This window comes from Diceros bicornis, chromosome 6 (assembly GCF_020826845.1).
Source record: "Diceros bicornis minor isolate mBicDic1 chromosome 6, mDicBic1.mat.cur, whole genome shotgun sequence".
In the NCBI taxonomy this organism is placed as follows: domain Eukaryota; kingdom Metazoa; phylum Chordata; class Mammalia; order Perissodactyla; family Rhinocerotidae; genus Diceros; species Diceros bicornis.
The window spans coordinates 95,473,690-95,489,579 of NC_080745.1; the positions used below are offsets into that span (position 1 = coordinate 95,473,690).

General features: G+C 59.7%; 2 protein-coding genes across 5 annotated transcripts; both read right to left on the minus strand.

Moving 5' to 3' along the window:
- Nucleotides 1–423: 423 nt before the first annotated feature.
- On the minus strand, nt 424–4,900 carry FUOM (fucose mutarotase). Of its 3 annotated transcripts, none has more exons than XM_058544352.1 (6): nt 4,785–4,900; nt 3,919–4,139; nt 2,302–2,355; nt 1,983–2,081; nt 1,264–1,337; nt 424–962 (listed from the first exon to the last, which is right to left on the minus strand). In XM_058544352.1, exons 1-6 carry the CDS (start codon nt 4,867–4,869, stop codon nt 845–847), a joined length of 651 nt encoding a protein of 216 aa, XP_058400335.1. In that variant the 5' UTR covers nt 4,870–4,900; the 3' UTR covers nt 424–844. The 3 variants fall into 3 exon arrangements, with proteins under 3 accessions (XP_058400335.1, XP_058400336.1, XP_058400337.1); XM_058544354.1 differs by having other exon boundaries at nt 425–962; nt 2,302–2,372; nt 4,071–4,139; XM_058544353.1 differs by lacking the exon at nt 2,302–2,355.
- A 1,999-nt stretch (nt 4,901–6,899) lies between these two features.
- On the minus strand, nt 6,900–15,507 carry ECHS1 (enoyl-CoA hydratase, short chain 1). Of its 2 annotated transcripts, XM_058544350.1 has the most exons (8): nt 15,404–15,507; nt 14,073–14,270; nt 13,414–13,541; nt 12,467–12,566; nt 10,993–11,097; nt 10,381–10,500; nt 8,304–8,371; nt 6,901–7,385 (listed from the first exon to the last, which is right to left on the minus strand). In XM_058544350.1, exons 1-8 carry the CDS (start codon nt 15,489–15,491, stop codon nt 7,320–7,322), a joined length of 873 nt encoding a protein of 290 aa, XP_058400333.1. In that variant the 5' UTR covers nt 15,492–15,507; the 3' UTR covers nt 6,901–7,319. The 2 variants fall into 2 exon arrangements, with proteins under 2 accessions (XP_058400334.1, XP_058400333.1); XM_058544351.1 differs by lacking the exon at nt 8,304–8,371 and having other exon boundaries at nt 6,900–7,385.
- Nucleotides 15,508–15,890: the final 383 nt, after the last annotated feature.

The window sequence follows — 15,890 nt, forward strand, 5'->3', positions numbered from 1 at the left end:
TCTGGCCAGCCCTCTGCTTGGACACCGGGTGTCCTCCCATCCTTGACTCTCGTTTCCCAGGACAGCTCAGGCTCGTGGATATTTGGTAGGAACTCAACCACAGGACAAGGGAACAGAGGCACAGCCCAGCCCGCGCCCCAGGCAGCTCAAGACCTACACCCGGGCTGCCCTCCCCCACCCTCGCCAGCACCCCGACACACGGTCACCTCCTAGAGCCTCCAGACCAGCACCCACCACCTGTCCTCCTGCCTTTGGAGCTGAAGGAATGGCCCTGGTCCCCTCTTCAAGGGCCACCTTAGTGTCTGCAGCCGAGGGGGCTGATGTAGAAACCCCCACCCCACTCAGGGCTGCATGGGCAGCCGCTGCACCCACCTCCTGGCCTCCTGCAGGTCGCTGTGTTGCCATGGCCCCCGCCCAGGTCCCCAGGCCCCCAGGTCACAGCCCCGGCCCCCAGGTCCTCTGTGCGGTTTCCCCCCTGAGGGTCTCTACCTGTGAGCTCTTGCCCCAAGCCCAGGGACTCGCCGAGTCAGGCAGCCCAAACCCACTGGGAGGAGGGAGGCCTGACTTCCACCTGAGGGTTCATGGAGGGCGGGCGGGGGGCTGCTCTCTGAGAAGCCAATGGCCTCCCTTGTGCTCAGCACCACACAGGCCTTTGTGAGTGAGAAAAAGCTGCTGTTCAAACCTTTAGACGGAACATTCACAATCACTATACTTTGCCATCATTTTCATAAATCGAAGGAATCCCAGCCCCCGTCAGCAGGGGACCCCAGGACCCGCCCCTGGAGCCTCCGGCTGGGTGAGGCCTGGGTGCTGCCGGGTGGGCCTGCTGGTAGCGTTGTCGGGCTCAGGAGTCCAGGTCCCTCTCTGGGCCTGGGGCGGTCTTCACAGGCCTAGAACAGGGCAGGGCATCGGGGGCCAGCACCCCCTTCTTGAGGATGAGGTTTCCGTAGAGAGCCGTCTCCCTGCGTAAGGAGCTGAGCTGAGAGCCGGGCTGGGCGGGAGAGGGCCAGGGTGCCCAGATCCCTGCTCCACCAACCACCTTCATCCCACCGCAGGACAGGCCCAGGGACCAGCCTTCAGGCAAACCTCCCCCCCACCGCCCCCCGCCACCCTCCTGTTCCCTGGGGGACATCTAGTCTCAGCCAGGGCAGAAACTGAGTGGGAGTGGGGGGCGGGGGGAGGGCCCCACACTCGGCCCAGACCCAGCTGGATCCACCCAACCAGCTGGACCCAGTGGACCCAGTGGACCCTGCCAGAACTCACCCAGTTGCTACAACAGCAAAAGCCTTTTTGGCCCGGTTGTAAAACTCAAATCTCTCTATCTTTGCCAGGGTGCTCTGGAAGGCAAAATAGCACGGTGCACAGAAACCCTCAGCCCAGCAGGCACAGGGGCACCACGAGGTGTGGCCTCTCTGAACTCCATTTCTCTGGTTCTCCTGGTTGGGTCCTGAGGACACCCACCCTCTGACCTCCGAGGACTGGGCAGGCTGGGACATGGGGGGCTGTGGTGGGCAAGGTGCCTGCCTGGGGCCCTTGCATCCTCTGAGCTGCCCTGGAGGAGTGGGGACCACTGTGCAGGATGGGAGCCCCAGGTGTCCCCTCATCAGATAGGCCCTGCCCAAGACCTCCAGTGGGTGGTCCCAGGAGGACAGGCCCGTCCCCTTGAAGGGTGGAGGGTGACATGCAGCCTCAGGCCAGGCATCTGGCCACAAGACAGGGGCCAGGGGTACCCCGCTTCCCATGGCTCCACTGGGACAGGCTGGGTGGGTGAGGGCCCCTAGGCAGAGAAAGGTGAGGATCCTGGAAGGGAGACTGGGGGCATTGGCACGGGGGTGGCCAGACCCCCAGGGTCACTCTTCCGTGGGGGGTGAGCAGGTGCCCGCACAACCATGGGGTGGAGTTTGGGGTCTTGGTGGTTTGCTCCTCCTGGGCCTCCAAGGAGGTGTAGAGGGTCCCCTTTCGGGTGGGCACCACAGGCTCACTGTGCAGCCAGCTCCGAGGAGGATGGACTGGTAGCTTCTCCACACCGGGGTCTGGAGGCCCCTCTCCCGGTCACTGGGCTCCAGCTCCATGACAGCAGCCTGGAGATGGAAGGGGTCACCTCTGTGCCCACCCACCGAGCCATCCTTGGCGCCTCAGGCCCCAGAATTGGGTGATGGTTCAGGGCTCCTCTGATCAGCATCAGGGCCCTTTGTAAACATGTGCCCCTCCGCCCCCCCACAAGTGGGTCCTCTGAGGTCTGGCAAAGGGGAAACCGAGGCCTGAGCAGCGAGGGGACAGCATGGCAACGAGGGCCCTCACCGGGCTCTCCACATAGGTGTCTAGTGGCAGCAGCTTCAGCACGGCCTCCAGGAGCTGTGGGACGCCCAGGCCTGAGGGCAGAGTGCCAGCCTCAGACTCCCGCCCTCTCCCACCCAGCCCCCAGCTGCCAACACCACCTGCCTGCACGACTGTCCATGCCTTGCACACTGGATCCCGCTAAGTGGCCAGCAAGGACAGATTGGGCCCAGGACAGACGAGGAACCGCAGGCACCTGCTTGCCTGCCTGGTGACACTTACTGAGGTCACACTGGCATCTCCCCGCCCTGGCCACGGTGCCTGTCACTGCCCCAGCACTGGCCATCCCCTCACTCTGCACCACGCAGGTTGTTGGTGGTGACCCAAACACCCGTCCACCAGGAGGGGCCACCTCCTTGACCCCGGAAGGCCCTGGAGATGACCCCCGGGGTTGCCACCTTTATCCTGTGACGAGGACAGTGGGGTCTGGGAAGGGGCCTCTCTTGCCCAAGGCTGCCCCCAAACGCCCCCCTGGGCTCTGAGGCCCCCTGCTCTCCTGTAAAGCTGGTTGGTGATCGTTGAAGTGATGCTCTCTGTACAAGATCGGGAAACAAAGTAGCCTGTTAGAGGAAGAACCTTGATCTCACCATGTAGAGGAAGCCCTGCCCCTGTCTGAGTACGGTCCCTTCTGCCTTTTTTCTCTGCATTGCTACAGGGTCAGGCCTTTCTGCATACATACAGTTGGCCCTCCGTATCCGCATACAGAACCCGTCAAAACAAAGGGCTGACTGAAGGACGTGAGCATCTGTGGATTTTGGTATCCTTGGGGGTCCTGGACCCAATCCCCCCCAGATACCGAGGGACGACTGTAGTGACCCTAACTCCTAACTGCTTGCTTTCCACTGACGAGCAGGCTGTGTGTCATTTTTGGTGGCTGTACCGTGATTTACTTAAACAATGCTTGTGGTCCTTTCCCACGGCCTACTTTGTCCCACCTCCTTGGGGAGACCGGGCACCTCGGGTGACCGGGCCCACAGGGTAAGCCAAGGCATGGCTGGCTCAGCTCCCTGAGCACAGGGTAGAAGCCGAGACCACGGGGTCAGGAACGAGCAGCCCACCACGCAGGCCTGGGACCACTGGTCCGCTCCATCCAGAGAAGCTGAGTGTACCCCACACTTCACATCTCTGTGCCTCAGTGGCCTCAACTCTGCAGGGAGAGTTGTGTTCCTGCTTCACAGCATCACTGGGGTGGGGGTGGGGCAGCCAGGCATGGCTGGAGCCCAGTGCCCATTCAGGCAGGACATGACCAGGCAGGGTTCTAGTGCCCTCACCCCACGCCCCCAGTTACCTCTGGTACTACTAACTCTGCTTCTACCAACCCCAGGGACCTGGCTCCAGGCGCCTCTGAGCTTCACCTCTTGCCCATCCCCAAGGGTCAGAGACCCAGCGTGTGGACGCCTGGGGCCTGTGAGGCCAGGTCACCCGTGCTGGCATTTCTATAGCACCGTCAGGGCTGAACACTTGACCTGGGGCGGGGGGGCACCACTGTTCAGCCAGCTGACAAGGTGCCAGGCCTCAGTTTCCCCATTTGCAAGAAGTCACCAAGTGGAGTCTGAGATGGAGCAGGAGGCCCAGGCTCACCTCTGGGGGCTGGGGGCTGCAGGGAGAGTCTCGAGGATCTGGTACTGGGATTTCCTGGGTCACTGGTGGGTGCTTGGTAATGGATGGGGAGCCGAGGTCCAGGATGACTGCCCAACTTCCCCAACCCCACCGCGCAGGAGGTGGTGGCTCACCGTCGGCGCGGATCTCCTCGGGGCCACACCTGCAGACGGCGGAGGTGGGGAAGTTCACGTCTGCAAGAACTGAACAGCGGGCCGGTTAGACACCCTCCCCACCGCGCGGGTGGGTCTGCGCAGCCCACCCTCCCACTGCGCCGGAGGGGGGGGCCGCAGACCACGCCCACCGCCCTCCCCCCACGCAGGTCAGACAGACCGGGAGAGGGAGCGGCCAGGTGCAGGAGACTCTGCTGGCGTTGCCGCGACCAGGGCGGAGCTCGGACCGCGGCCTCCAGCCCGGGTCCGGCCCCGCAGTCCCCGCCCCAGGCCCACGGCCCCAGGAAGAGAAACCACCGCAAACGTTGGGGGGCAGCCCCGGGCCGGCGGGGGTGGCCCTGGGGGCCGTCTGTGGAGGGGTCTGCAGTCTGGGCGGCACGCAGGGCCTGGGGCCGGACATGCCCGGACGCAGCCCCGCCCGGACCAAGGGCCTCCGTTCTCGTGACCGCCCGGGGCCAACCGAGGCCTGGGGAGGGCCTGGCCGCCCGCCCGGGCCTCAGTTTCCTAAGGAATGCGGACGGGGCGGCCGGAGCGATGTCGCCGCCCCGAGACCCGGAGAGGACACGGCGTGGGCCAGGCCCCGCGCGCCCGCCGGACTTCTGCCCCGGGGTGGGGGTCCCCGAGGCCCCGCCCCCGCCGCTCTCACCGATCTCGCCCCGCCCCCGCCGCTCTCACCGATCTCGTCTCCGTGCCCCATCCGCGCCAGCGCGAAGAGCAGCTCCGGGGACAGCACCGCGGGGACGCCCTTTAGCACCACCATGCTCGCTGGCCTGGGGGGCGGGGCCTGGAGGGAGGGGCGGGGCCTGGAGAGGGCGGGGCCTGGAGGGAGGGGCGGGCCTGGGGAATGTGGGGCAGAACCGCGGGAGGCCCTGGAGGGGGCAGGGCGGGACTTCGGGGGAGGGGGCGGGGCATGGAGGGAGGGCGGGGCCGAACCGCGGGGGGCCTAGAGGTGCGGGGTCGACAGAGGACGGGGCAGAGCCGCGGGGCCGCGAGAGGGGCGCGTGCGGCTGGGCCCTTCGTGGCGCACCGAGGACGTCGCATCGCGCAGGCTGAGCCAGGGTGGGGGCGACACATGGCCCAGCCCCGCAGGCGCCTTTCGGGCCTCGCGCCCCTCGCCAGGTACAAGCCCAGGGCGCCGCATGTCATTGTGGTCGGGGCTCCCCAGCGCCCTCCCCGCAGCCACCCCACGCCCTGCCGGGTCCCTGGTGTCGCAGGGTGGCGGTCGGGGGCCGGGGGCGGGACAGCGCGGACTTACACCTTCAACCAGCATTCTTGACCCGGCTGGAGCAGGAAGGACACCTCCTGGAGGGCCTCGGCGGCCTCGGGGCTCAGCAGATGTGCCGGGAGCACCCGGCTGGGTTCCCTACCCCGTCCCCCAGGCGTCAGATCCCTCAGGTACCTGGCTGGGGTGCAGCGCCCCTGCCCAGGATAGCAGTGTCCTGACCTCTGACCCAGGGGCCCCAGCTGCCCGCCCTCCACCCCACCTCACCACTGGTGGACCAGATGGGCGAGGGAATGCATCTGCAGCTCCTTCCCCTGGAGAGAGAGCAGCTTGCCTTCAGCTGGCCAGAGTCCCCTCCCCCTTTGACCTGGCCACTAGTGGCCTGGAATCTGGGATGCCGACTCCTCATTAACCCCTTCAGAGCAGGGACCACCAACCACACTGTGCCTCCCTGTTCAGGGTGCCGCCACCTCCCACGCACTCCCTCCTGGGAGAAGATGACCACCACTCCAGAGGGGCAGCCACAGCCACCCCACATCTAGTGCTGTGTCAGAATCGTGGTTCTTGGGCCTCACCCTGGTTGGGGTGTTTAGAAGATTGTGTTTTCCAAAAATGGCAGCACCACCATATCTCCCATCCCACAGTGCCCTGGAAAGGCCTCCACTGAGAGGTGGGCTCTGTCCCCTTCCCTTGAACCAGGTGGACCCTTATAACTGCCTCCACCAATAGAATCTGCTGGAAATGGTGTGGCCTGGCTTCTGAGGTTAGGTCATAAAAGGCAGCAGCCCAGCCCTGCAATGCAGCAGGCTCACTTCTCGAAATTTAACTGACGTGCTTACACTGAGGTGTAAGGATTCATGCAAAGAATGTTCACCACATTGCTATGCATGACAGTTCTGATAACAAGAAACTGGACACAGTCTATATATCCAATACCACAGGAATAAGTAAATTACGATACACCCATATCATAAAATACTTCAGGGCCATTAAAAAGAATGCTGGTATTGTTATTTGGCAATGAAAAGAAATGAAAGTCTATTACATGCTACAACCTGGGTGGACCCTGATTTACTAAATTCACAGAGACAGAAAGCAAGCAGAACAGGATTCCAGGGACCTGGAGAGGGAGGAACGGGGAGTTAGTGTTTAATGGGGACAGAGTTTCTGTTTGGGAAGATGACACAGTTTGGAGATGGATGGTGGCGATGGCTGTAGAAAACTGTGAATACACTTAATGCCACTGATCTGTACATTTAAAAAGGGTTAAAATGGTAAGTTTTCTGTTATATGTTTTACCACAATAAAAAAGAATGCTAGACAACAGTGCACTTATATGCACCTGTAAGTAGAAGGACACCCAGTACACGTCACACAAGTGTGTACACGGAATACCACTCTCGTAGGAGGAAAACTGAGCTGCATACCTCTGTGTGTGTGCGTGTGGGCAGAGAAGTCTCTAGAAGCTACACACCTGTTAATGGTGGTTGTCCTGGACTGTGACAGGCTGACTGACTTTAAGGACTCTGTTTGAATCTTGTCATTTATGACAAAAGTTTAAAAAAAGTGATAGAACATTCAACTCGAGATGATTACAGTAAGGACAGTGTGATCTCACATCTGTCACTCAGTCAATAGCACATCTCTTTAAAGCGCCCATCAGCGACGCCTTCCCCGAGGGTCACGGTCACTGGCCGTGACCCACACGCTGGCCGACCACGTGCTCTGTCTGAGCGTGACGTGCTGTACTAAGTGACCGTGTTTGGCCACGAAACTTCTCTCAGTTCCTGAAATGAAGTAAAAACACGCTTGACAGCGCTTCTCACAACTGGTGGGTGAAGACCACCTGCCACGCACGGCCCCGCAGAGTCAGAGAGAAACTGTCACTTTTACTGCCCTTTAAAAGAGAAGGATTTATTTGCTTCTAAAGCTAACAGACCATAGTTTTCCTCTTCAGACAGAGGCTTTAAGGCAGAGGCGGCCAGTGCTCACTGGTCTTTGAAGTTGGCCTGCCTCTTCTCCACGAATGCAGTCATCCCTTCTTTCCGGTCTTCCTGTGGGAAAGGACAGAGCAGAGGTGGACAGTCACACTTTGCTACTTAGCCGAAGTGCAGGGCTCTGTGTCCGGGGTGTGCTGTCGTCGGGTTCCCCCTGCCTTCGGCCCTCCACACTCACAGGGAGGCTGCAGCAGGATCACCCGGAAACCTGGGAATGCTCCAGACTACCTGACCAATTAGGGCCGGCCTGGGATGGGTATTCTAATATACCCCTGCCAAGTGACGGTCACTCAGGAACCACTAACTTGTGTGTCGAATGAATGCTCACCTACAGAGAACCTCAGACGCACACATTTGGGTCATTCACCAAATCACCCCCTGCACTGGGTAGCTATCTGTCAGGTAGTATCCCGAGTGTCAAGGAGGAGGACACGAAAATCCAGACTCCACCTCTGCATCTTTTCCTGTGCGTACACACACACGTACACACGCATCCTCACCTCAAGAGCCAAAGCCATTTTTAATCTTCCTTTCATAAAACCCCTAGATATGACTTCCTGATAATCAAAGGAATGAATTTTAATGACTATTAGAAGAATGATTTCCTTTAAGTTACTGGCAGAAATCCTAGAACATACTGCTCTAAAGCTTCAGATTATAGTATTACAATACAGTGGAACCCCATTCCAAGTAACTGGAATGATCTAGGAACGTTATGGGGGAATGGACTGCATTCAAACACAGGAGCTTGCTGGTTAAGGGCCCCTTGTAAGTTTGTGCACTTTTGAACTTCCACACACTGTACTTATTTGCAGAAGTCCATGCTCACAGATAGAACATATCTGACCCAGCCACGGCAAAGCTAGCCGTTCTGACTAGAGGGAAATGGTATTTAATGATAAAATCTACGAGGAAATTCCCAGCAACTTCTATGGCTGGAACGTGTGATTCTCCATCTGGATGTTGTTTACTCACAGTAGCAAAAGTTGAATAGAAGAGTTTCTTCTCCAGCTTATTTCCCTCTGTTAATGTCATCTCGAAAGCTTGAGAAAGAAAACTCTGAGTTACGAACCAAGATGCTGGATGTGGGAAGGCAGAACTCTTTTCTATGGCGAGAGGAAACACTCCTCACGGAATCACACGAACTTTAATTTCATCCTGATTTAAAATGCAGCCTGGGGGCCGGCCCGGGGGCTTAGCAGTTAAGTGCGCACGCTCTGCTACTGGCAGCCCGGGTTCGGATCCCGGGCGCGCACCGATGCACCGCTTCTCCGGCCATGCTGAGGCCGCGTCCCACATACAGCAACTAGAAGGATGTGCAACTATGACATACAACTATCTACTGGGGCTTTTGGGAAAAAAAAGGAGGAGGATTGGCAATAGATGTTAGCTCAGAGCCGGTCTTCCTCAGCAAAAAGAGGAGGATGAGCATGGATGTTAGCTCAGGGCTGATCTTCCTCAAAAAAAAAAAAAAAAAAATTAAAATTAAAATGCAGCCTGGGAAGCCCCAGTCCCATGCGTGGCTTCTGGGTCCTGCTCCTTTGCCTCCCTTTTCACACGCACCACCCCGGCCGAGAGACCAGTGAAACAAACTGCTCTGAGGGCCTCCCACTCCTGGGCCCCGAGTGTCACTGACAGTGGCCTCAAGAAGGGACAGGCATGAGGAACTGGATGAGAAGGTGGAACAGCAAACTCTGTCCAACCACAAGAGAATTTGAGGTAGCCTACAAAATTGTATTAAGAAAGCATAGGGGCCGGCCCCGTGGCTTAGCGGTTAAGTGCGCGCGTTCCGCTACTGGCGGCCCGGGTTGGGATCCCGGGCACGCACCGACGCACTGCTTCTCCAGCCATGCTGAGGCCGCGTCCCACATACAGCAACTAGAAGGATGTGCAACTATGACATACAACCATCTACTGGGGCTTTGAGGAGAAAAAGGGAAAAAACGGAGGAGGATTGGCAATGATGTTAGCTCAGGGCCAGTCTTCCTCAGCAAAAAGAAGAGGATTGGCATGGATGTTAGCTCAGGGCTGACCTTCCTCACACACACACAAAAAAGTATAAAAAATAATAATTAAGGAAGAAAACCAGAAAAGGGAACATTGTGCCAGAACAGAGAGCAGCCTGGGCGGTAAGAAATGCCCCTGCTGTGGGCCCTGTCTTTCTGCGAAGGTGAACAGGCGTGCTGCTCTCGGGAAGCACTGCCCGTGGCCCGAGCCCCTGGAGTGGGGGTGGAGCAACAGCAGGTGCCTTCAGCTGGGGGTCACTAACCCCACAGTGACAGCGGCGCCCCCTCTCCAGCGTGTGCTCAGCCCTATGTTGACTCTTCACAAACATTAGCTCACTCAAGCGAGGCTGGCAGCAACCCAGGGGACATGACTGTGCTTTCCTGCAGATGAACACGGATGCGGAGAGGCAGAGTGGCTGCCTGAGGGGACACACGTCTGTCCCAGGACAGTCTGACTCCAATGCTGAGAATAAACTGCTATGTCAAAACTCAAGCAATTCTGAGGAGGAGGTCGGAGCCGCTCTGCTGGCAGAGAGCAAGCGCAGAGGCCAGAGCAACAGTGAGCAGCGTGACCTCTGTCCCCGGCTCCATGGGTGTTTAGGGAACCTGCGTCGTCCCTCAGCTGCAGGCCGCTGACCATTTGCACAGCCCCTGACCGATGCAGGCAGGCTATTAGCTGAGGAGAGGCATGTCTTCAACCGGGGCCCGGGAGGTGAACCGTTTCTCAGGATCCAGACTTGCTTTCCTTTAGGGACTGCCACACCCATCTTGCTTCCCTCCCTGCTTCCAGTGACTGTCCCCAAGGCTGGCCCTGGTCTCAGGTCCTGGTACCAAGGGGAGCTTGGAACATGTCAACAGAATTTCTGAGCCAGCAACTAGAAACCAGAACTCTACAAAGAGCCAAAACTGAAATATTGAGCATCCTAACAATTTTTGTCCAGGACGGTTTAGGATGCATAATTCAGAGCCCAAAACTTCAAGCCTCACAACTACTCCTGTGCAGTCCTGGGGGCCCTCTCCACTTTCTCCTCCTGGTGGAACCCCACCTGCATTCACTGATTCCTTGGCCATCGCTGCGACAATTTTAGAATTGCTGGCAATTTTCTCTGCACACTGGATGGCTTCTTCGACCAGTGTCTCAACAGGAAAAATTTTGCTGACAAGACCTAAAACACAAAGAGGTGAACAGCGTACGAAAACCACTGGTCACATTTCTCTGAGTCACTTTGAGAACAGAGGTCTCCGGGTGCTAATGGGGCTGCAGCGACACAGGGAAGGCTCCACACCGTCCCCGAGGCGGCCCATGCCTTTGGCTACCACAGCCACTGCGCTCTTACAGATGCACAAACGGGAAGAAAGGCAGTTGCTGAGGTGGGGGGTGGTGAGGACATGCCTGCGAGGGGCCCAGGGACCCCCCCCATTGCTATGCTGGGATTTGGGGAAACGGATGGTTTTATTATTACTCTTTAACCTGCACGTATGTTTTAATTACCCTTCAGTATATATGGCATTTCAAATAAAAACAAAGGCAGTCAGTCCCCTGGGTCCTCCGGACACCCGACAGTTCTGTACTGATCACCCCAGCAGCACCTGGACGCAGCCCTTGCCCTCCGCTCAGCTCCCCGTGAGGGTAGCTGCACGGGCGGCCCTGGCCCTACCTGCTTGCTTGGCATCCTGGGCTGAGATCCGGTCACCAGTGAGAATCATCTCCATGGCCAGCGACTTTCCGACGGCCCGGGTCAGTCTCTGGGTGCCTCCCGCACCTGCAGGGGCAGAGGGCTGCTGGTCACAGCTGGCTCTGCGGCCAGTGCAAGCTAAGATGCCACAGACATGCTACTGGCAAGTTCCGAGGGGCTGAAGATGGCCCCTTGGGTGGGGTGTGCGGATAAAACCGAGGTGGCCAGCAGGTAGGGAAGGGGAAGCAGGAAGAGAGCCGAGAAACCCCGGAGGAGGCTCCTCTCCCTGCTCAGGGCCCCTCCTCTGGCGCCTCGGGTCCCCCACATCAGCACCTCTCATGCAGGAGTCAGACGCTGGACAGATGTGCTGAGCTCACAGCTCACGGACTTAGACGCTGACCTGGTCCAACCTAGAAGGCAGCTGGGGGGAGGCCTCCAATCTTGGCCTGCTCCCCTCAGGATATGGGACAGGGCAAGGGCTCCCGCCTCTGGGGCTGCTCTGTATATGCCCTTCCCTCCCAGCACTCTCCAGGTGCCCAGCCCCCCATGGACGCTAGCTGGCCCGTGCCCCGCTCACCTTCCCGCTCACTCAACACCCGCCAGCTGGAGAGAGTGGTCTGCCCAGTCACCCGCCCCCATGGTGAGCCCCGGGGCTACCAGAGCGAGCCAAGGGGACCGGCTGAGGGAGACACCCACAATCCCACAGACTCAGGTGCTGCCTCCACGAAGCGGAGACCTGGGCACTGGGACGGGAAGGGCCTGGCTGTCAGCAGAGCTCACAAAGGGCTTCCCTCGCCCTCAGCCGACCCCAAACATCCTCTCCTGACCCCACAGCTGCTCCCCGCCCACCCCGACTGGCTCAGGTGATGCTTCGGGCTGCAGGCTCTACACGCAGGGCAGAGACTCCATGGGGACATAAGCCTGGAGCCCTCATGAGGCGGACTGCAGCGGGCAGAGGTGTCATTGCCCACTGCTCCTGGCGCCCTTCCTGTGGGGGGTCTGAGTCCCTGCTCTGCTGAACCTGGGTGAGGCCACAGGACTTGCTCTGGACACTGAAATGAGAGCAGACGTACCACCTCTGGGCACAAGCTCTCAGCACTGGCCCACAGTCACTGTGTTCTCTCTTCCAAGCTTCTGACCTACAAGGACCCACCATGGACGCAGCTCACGAGCAAGAATCACTGTGGTTGTACGGCACTGTGTAGCCAGCCTTTCAAAATGGTGTCTGACACAGGATCCGGCTGTCATCAAAGGAGCCGGCACCACTCTGAGCACTGCAGTGCCCCCTTGGGCTTAGTGAGCCAGTCGGCAGAGGGAGCGATGTGCGCAGACAGGCAGCCCTGAGCCACCCATCAGACGCTCCTGCTACTACTGGAAAAGCCCGTAAGACCCTACGATGTGGGCAGACTGTGGGAATTACCTGGGGAGTTTCCGCTAGGGACGTTATCACCCTTACCTGGGATGGTTCCTATCAGGATTTCTGGCTGCCCAAACTGGGCTTTCTCTCCGGCATAAATGATGTCACACATCATAGCAAGTTCACAGCCACCTCCAAGCTGCAAAACAACAGGAAATGTCAACAGGGGAACCAATCAGAAAATCACTCTATTTGCCTATTTAAATTTTATATTAAAATGAAACACAGTACAGGATAGAGCAAAGATTAATATAGGGGCGCAAACCTAGTTAGGTGTTCCCATAAACTACCTACAGATGATTGACACTGACAAACTCTTTCTGTAAAAGGCCAGACAACAAACACTTCCGGCTCTGGGCGTCCTACAGTCTCTGCTGTGGCCACTCCACTCTGCTATGGGGGCCCAAAGGCAGCTACACCGAGCGCGAGAACCAATGGGCAGGGCTGTGCTCCAATAAACATTAGTGGCTGACCCCGGCTTACCCCAGGGAGCTTTGTTACATGATCCTGAGTAGAAACGCTCTCTTCACTTCTCATAAGCCACGACCAGCCCCAGCACCTGCGAGTAGTCCACGTGCCTACAGAGACCCCGATGCACCAACAGAGGACATGGACTTTTCAACGGTGGCAGAAGAGGCTGGTTTATAGGTGCAGCTCGGGTTGGAAAAACTGCACAGAAAAGCCAACACCTGCACCTTAACCTAGTAGAGGGGAGACTGTGCCCAGGGGTCACGGGGTCACAGAGAAGAGTGGGGGGGTGGGGGGGCGTTACTAACAAAGGAATCTGAGAGCCAACAGCTAGCCTCTGCTGACAAAAGCAGACGCTGAAACACCTCCTCTCTTTGCAGTCCTTGGCTCCTCAGCCCCATTCGGTAGGAAAGGCCTGCTGGCCTGGAAAGCACACTTAGGCCTTTACAAGGTAACCGCCACACAAGCACGGTCCTTCAACCGTGCTGAGTGAGAGGAGGAGACGTGCTGACACTCACAGCATAACCGTTGACAGCAGCTATGACTGGCTTCTTGACCTGGGTCAGTTGGTCCCAGTGGCTCAAGAACTTGCGGGAGTAACAGTCCTGGAAAGTTTGGTTCTGCATTTCCTTGATATCGGCTCCAGCTAGGGATGGAAAGGAGGTCCCACTTACCAGAGAGCAGGGACTCCACTGCTGCCATATCCCCTACACCAACCGGTAGCTAACGTGCGTCCACCGTGTGCAGGAGATGGGGGCTGCTGGGATTGGCTGAGGCAGGGCCCCGCTCTCAGGGGCCTGTGAGGCGATGGCCACATGGGCACATAGGTGGGCAGCAGGGACAGTGGCAACACCCTGTGATGTGCGTGGACAGAGGTGACACAGAGGGACCAAGGGACAGGACAGACTTGAGGTGGACTCAGAGAAGACTGGGCTCATTCAGTCGTCACTAAGTCCTCAACACACACGACACCTGACCGTCGAGGACCTGAGCCACTCTTATCTTGCTGGCGGAGCACACGTGAACGTCCGACACCCAGAGCAGCCACTTTACACAGGAATAAACCACCAAGCTGTACGGAGGCGTAATCTGACTACAACAGCTCACACCCCAGGTGCCAGCACAATCGCACTGCCCTTGCACGCCTGGGTGACCTGCCACCACACGCACACCACACCTGCAAATGCCTTCTCCCCGCCCGTGACGACGATGGCCCCCACAGCCGGGTCCTCCTCGAAGGCCTCCAGTGCCTGGTTGAGCTCAGTGATGAGGCCATTGCAGAGCGCGTTGAGTGCTTTGGGGCGGTTCAGTCGGATCAGCCCCACACTGCTGTTCTTCCCCTTCTTCTCCACCACGATGTACTCAAAGTTAGTGCCTGGGGGAGAAGGGAAAAGGATTTCCATTTACAAAGGCATCACACTGGGGCGATCTACCCCCATCAGGGGACAGAGTGACCCCTGCCCAGTCCTCAGTGGCAGCTCTCAGCTGCATGGGTGGCCTTTGTACCATTCTTTGCTTTCACAGGTGTTTAAACATTTCCTTAAGTTAAAAAACACCCAGCAACGAACAGCAGCCTTCCCACTCCTGAATGCCTTGGTCCGCGCTTCCCAGAAGGTGCACTAGAGGCAGCCTGCGCTTCTGCAGAACCAACGGATGGGGAAATTCATCCTTTGCGTAAGTGCCAACTAGGTGAGGGGAACTAAGCTGCGAGCACAACAGAGTCCGGCCTTGCTGGGCAGACAGCCCGGTGGAGGTACACACAGGCAAAGGGCGACTGCCATGGCCGGAGGGGCAGCCCGCTCAGACTTGGGGGGTCAGAAATGACCTGGAGAGGAAGAAGGCTAACCCGGGAAGACACAGGTGCCGGCCTGCGTGTTGGGGCAGCTGCTTTCTTGACCGCAGTACCCGCCCCGTGGGCTTGTTGGGGAGGGACGGAAATAACACAGGTCAAGTGTTCCGCAGCAGCATGCCTGTCACATACAAGACCAGGGCACGCCTGCCGATTACAGGCCAGGATGCGGAGAGGAGGGTCAAAGAGAACTCAGAGGACCACTTGGTAGCTAGGTAGTTAACTGGATCCCCGAGTGCAGGAGAGCACGCAGGGACTCCCCCAGCTCAAGGACGGGGCCGCTGTAGCGGTAATGCTGCCGGCGCGCGGAGGGGGCGCCGCAGGCCGGGGGCAGATCCGGGCGAAGCAGCGGACACGCGCGGGCCTGCGCAGGAGGCGCCGCAGCACGAGACGTGCGCCCCTCTCCAACACCGGGGCCCACACCGCGGGGCTCTTACAGCCGTGTCAACCCGCCGAGTCTCACGCCCAACACCCACGGCGGGACCGGCCGGAGGTCTCGGAGCTCAGCCCGCTCCCCGAGCAGAGGGGCGCCGGCGACCGCAGGGCTGGGCCAGCTCCGGCCGCGGGCCCGGGAGCGGGGCCAGGCTGGACAGGGCCCCTGAGGACGCGGGGGTCCCGGTGCGGCCGCGGCGCCGGGCCCCCTGCCCACTCGCACTCACTCGAGGCGAAGCGGCGCGGCGCGAGGCAGCCGGGCGGGGGGCGCAGCGACGCGCGGACGCGGGGCAGCAGCGCGCGCAGGGCGGCCATGGCTTCTGCAGGCGACGCGCCCCGCCCGCCCGCGCCAGTCAGCGCCCGCCCCGCCCCGCCCCGCCCCGCCCCCGGCCGGCACCGCGAGACCAGCCCGGCGGCGGAAGCGGACGCGCCGGGCCGGGGGCGGGGCGACGAGTCTTGGGGCGGGCGAGGGGGAGGGTGAGGGGCGCTCCCCTCCCGACCCCGCCCCGCCGGCCGCTGGGCACCCCGAGCGCTGGGAAGTGCGCCGCACACCCCCAAAAGCAGACCCACCCAGACCGGCCGCTCAAGGAGTCGGTTCCCGGGTCTGACCGCCCACAGCGGACCCGGGAGGAGCGCGCGGGGCGTCGGGCGCCCCGTGCTCCCGCCCGGCGGGCGGCGCCGCCTCTTCTCGCGGGAGTTGTGTTCCGGAGCACG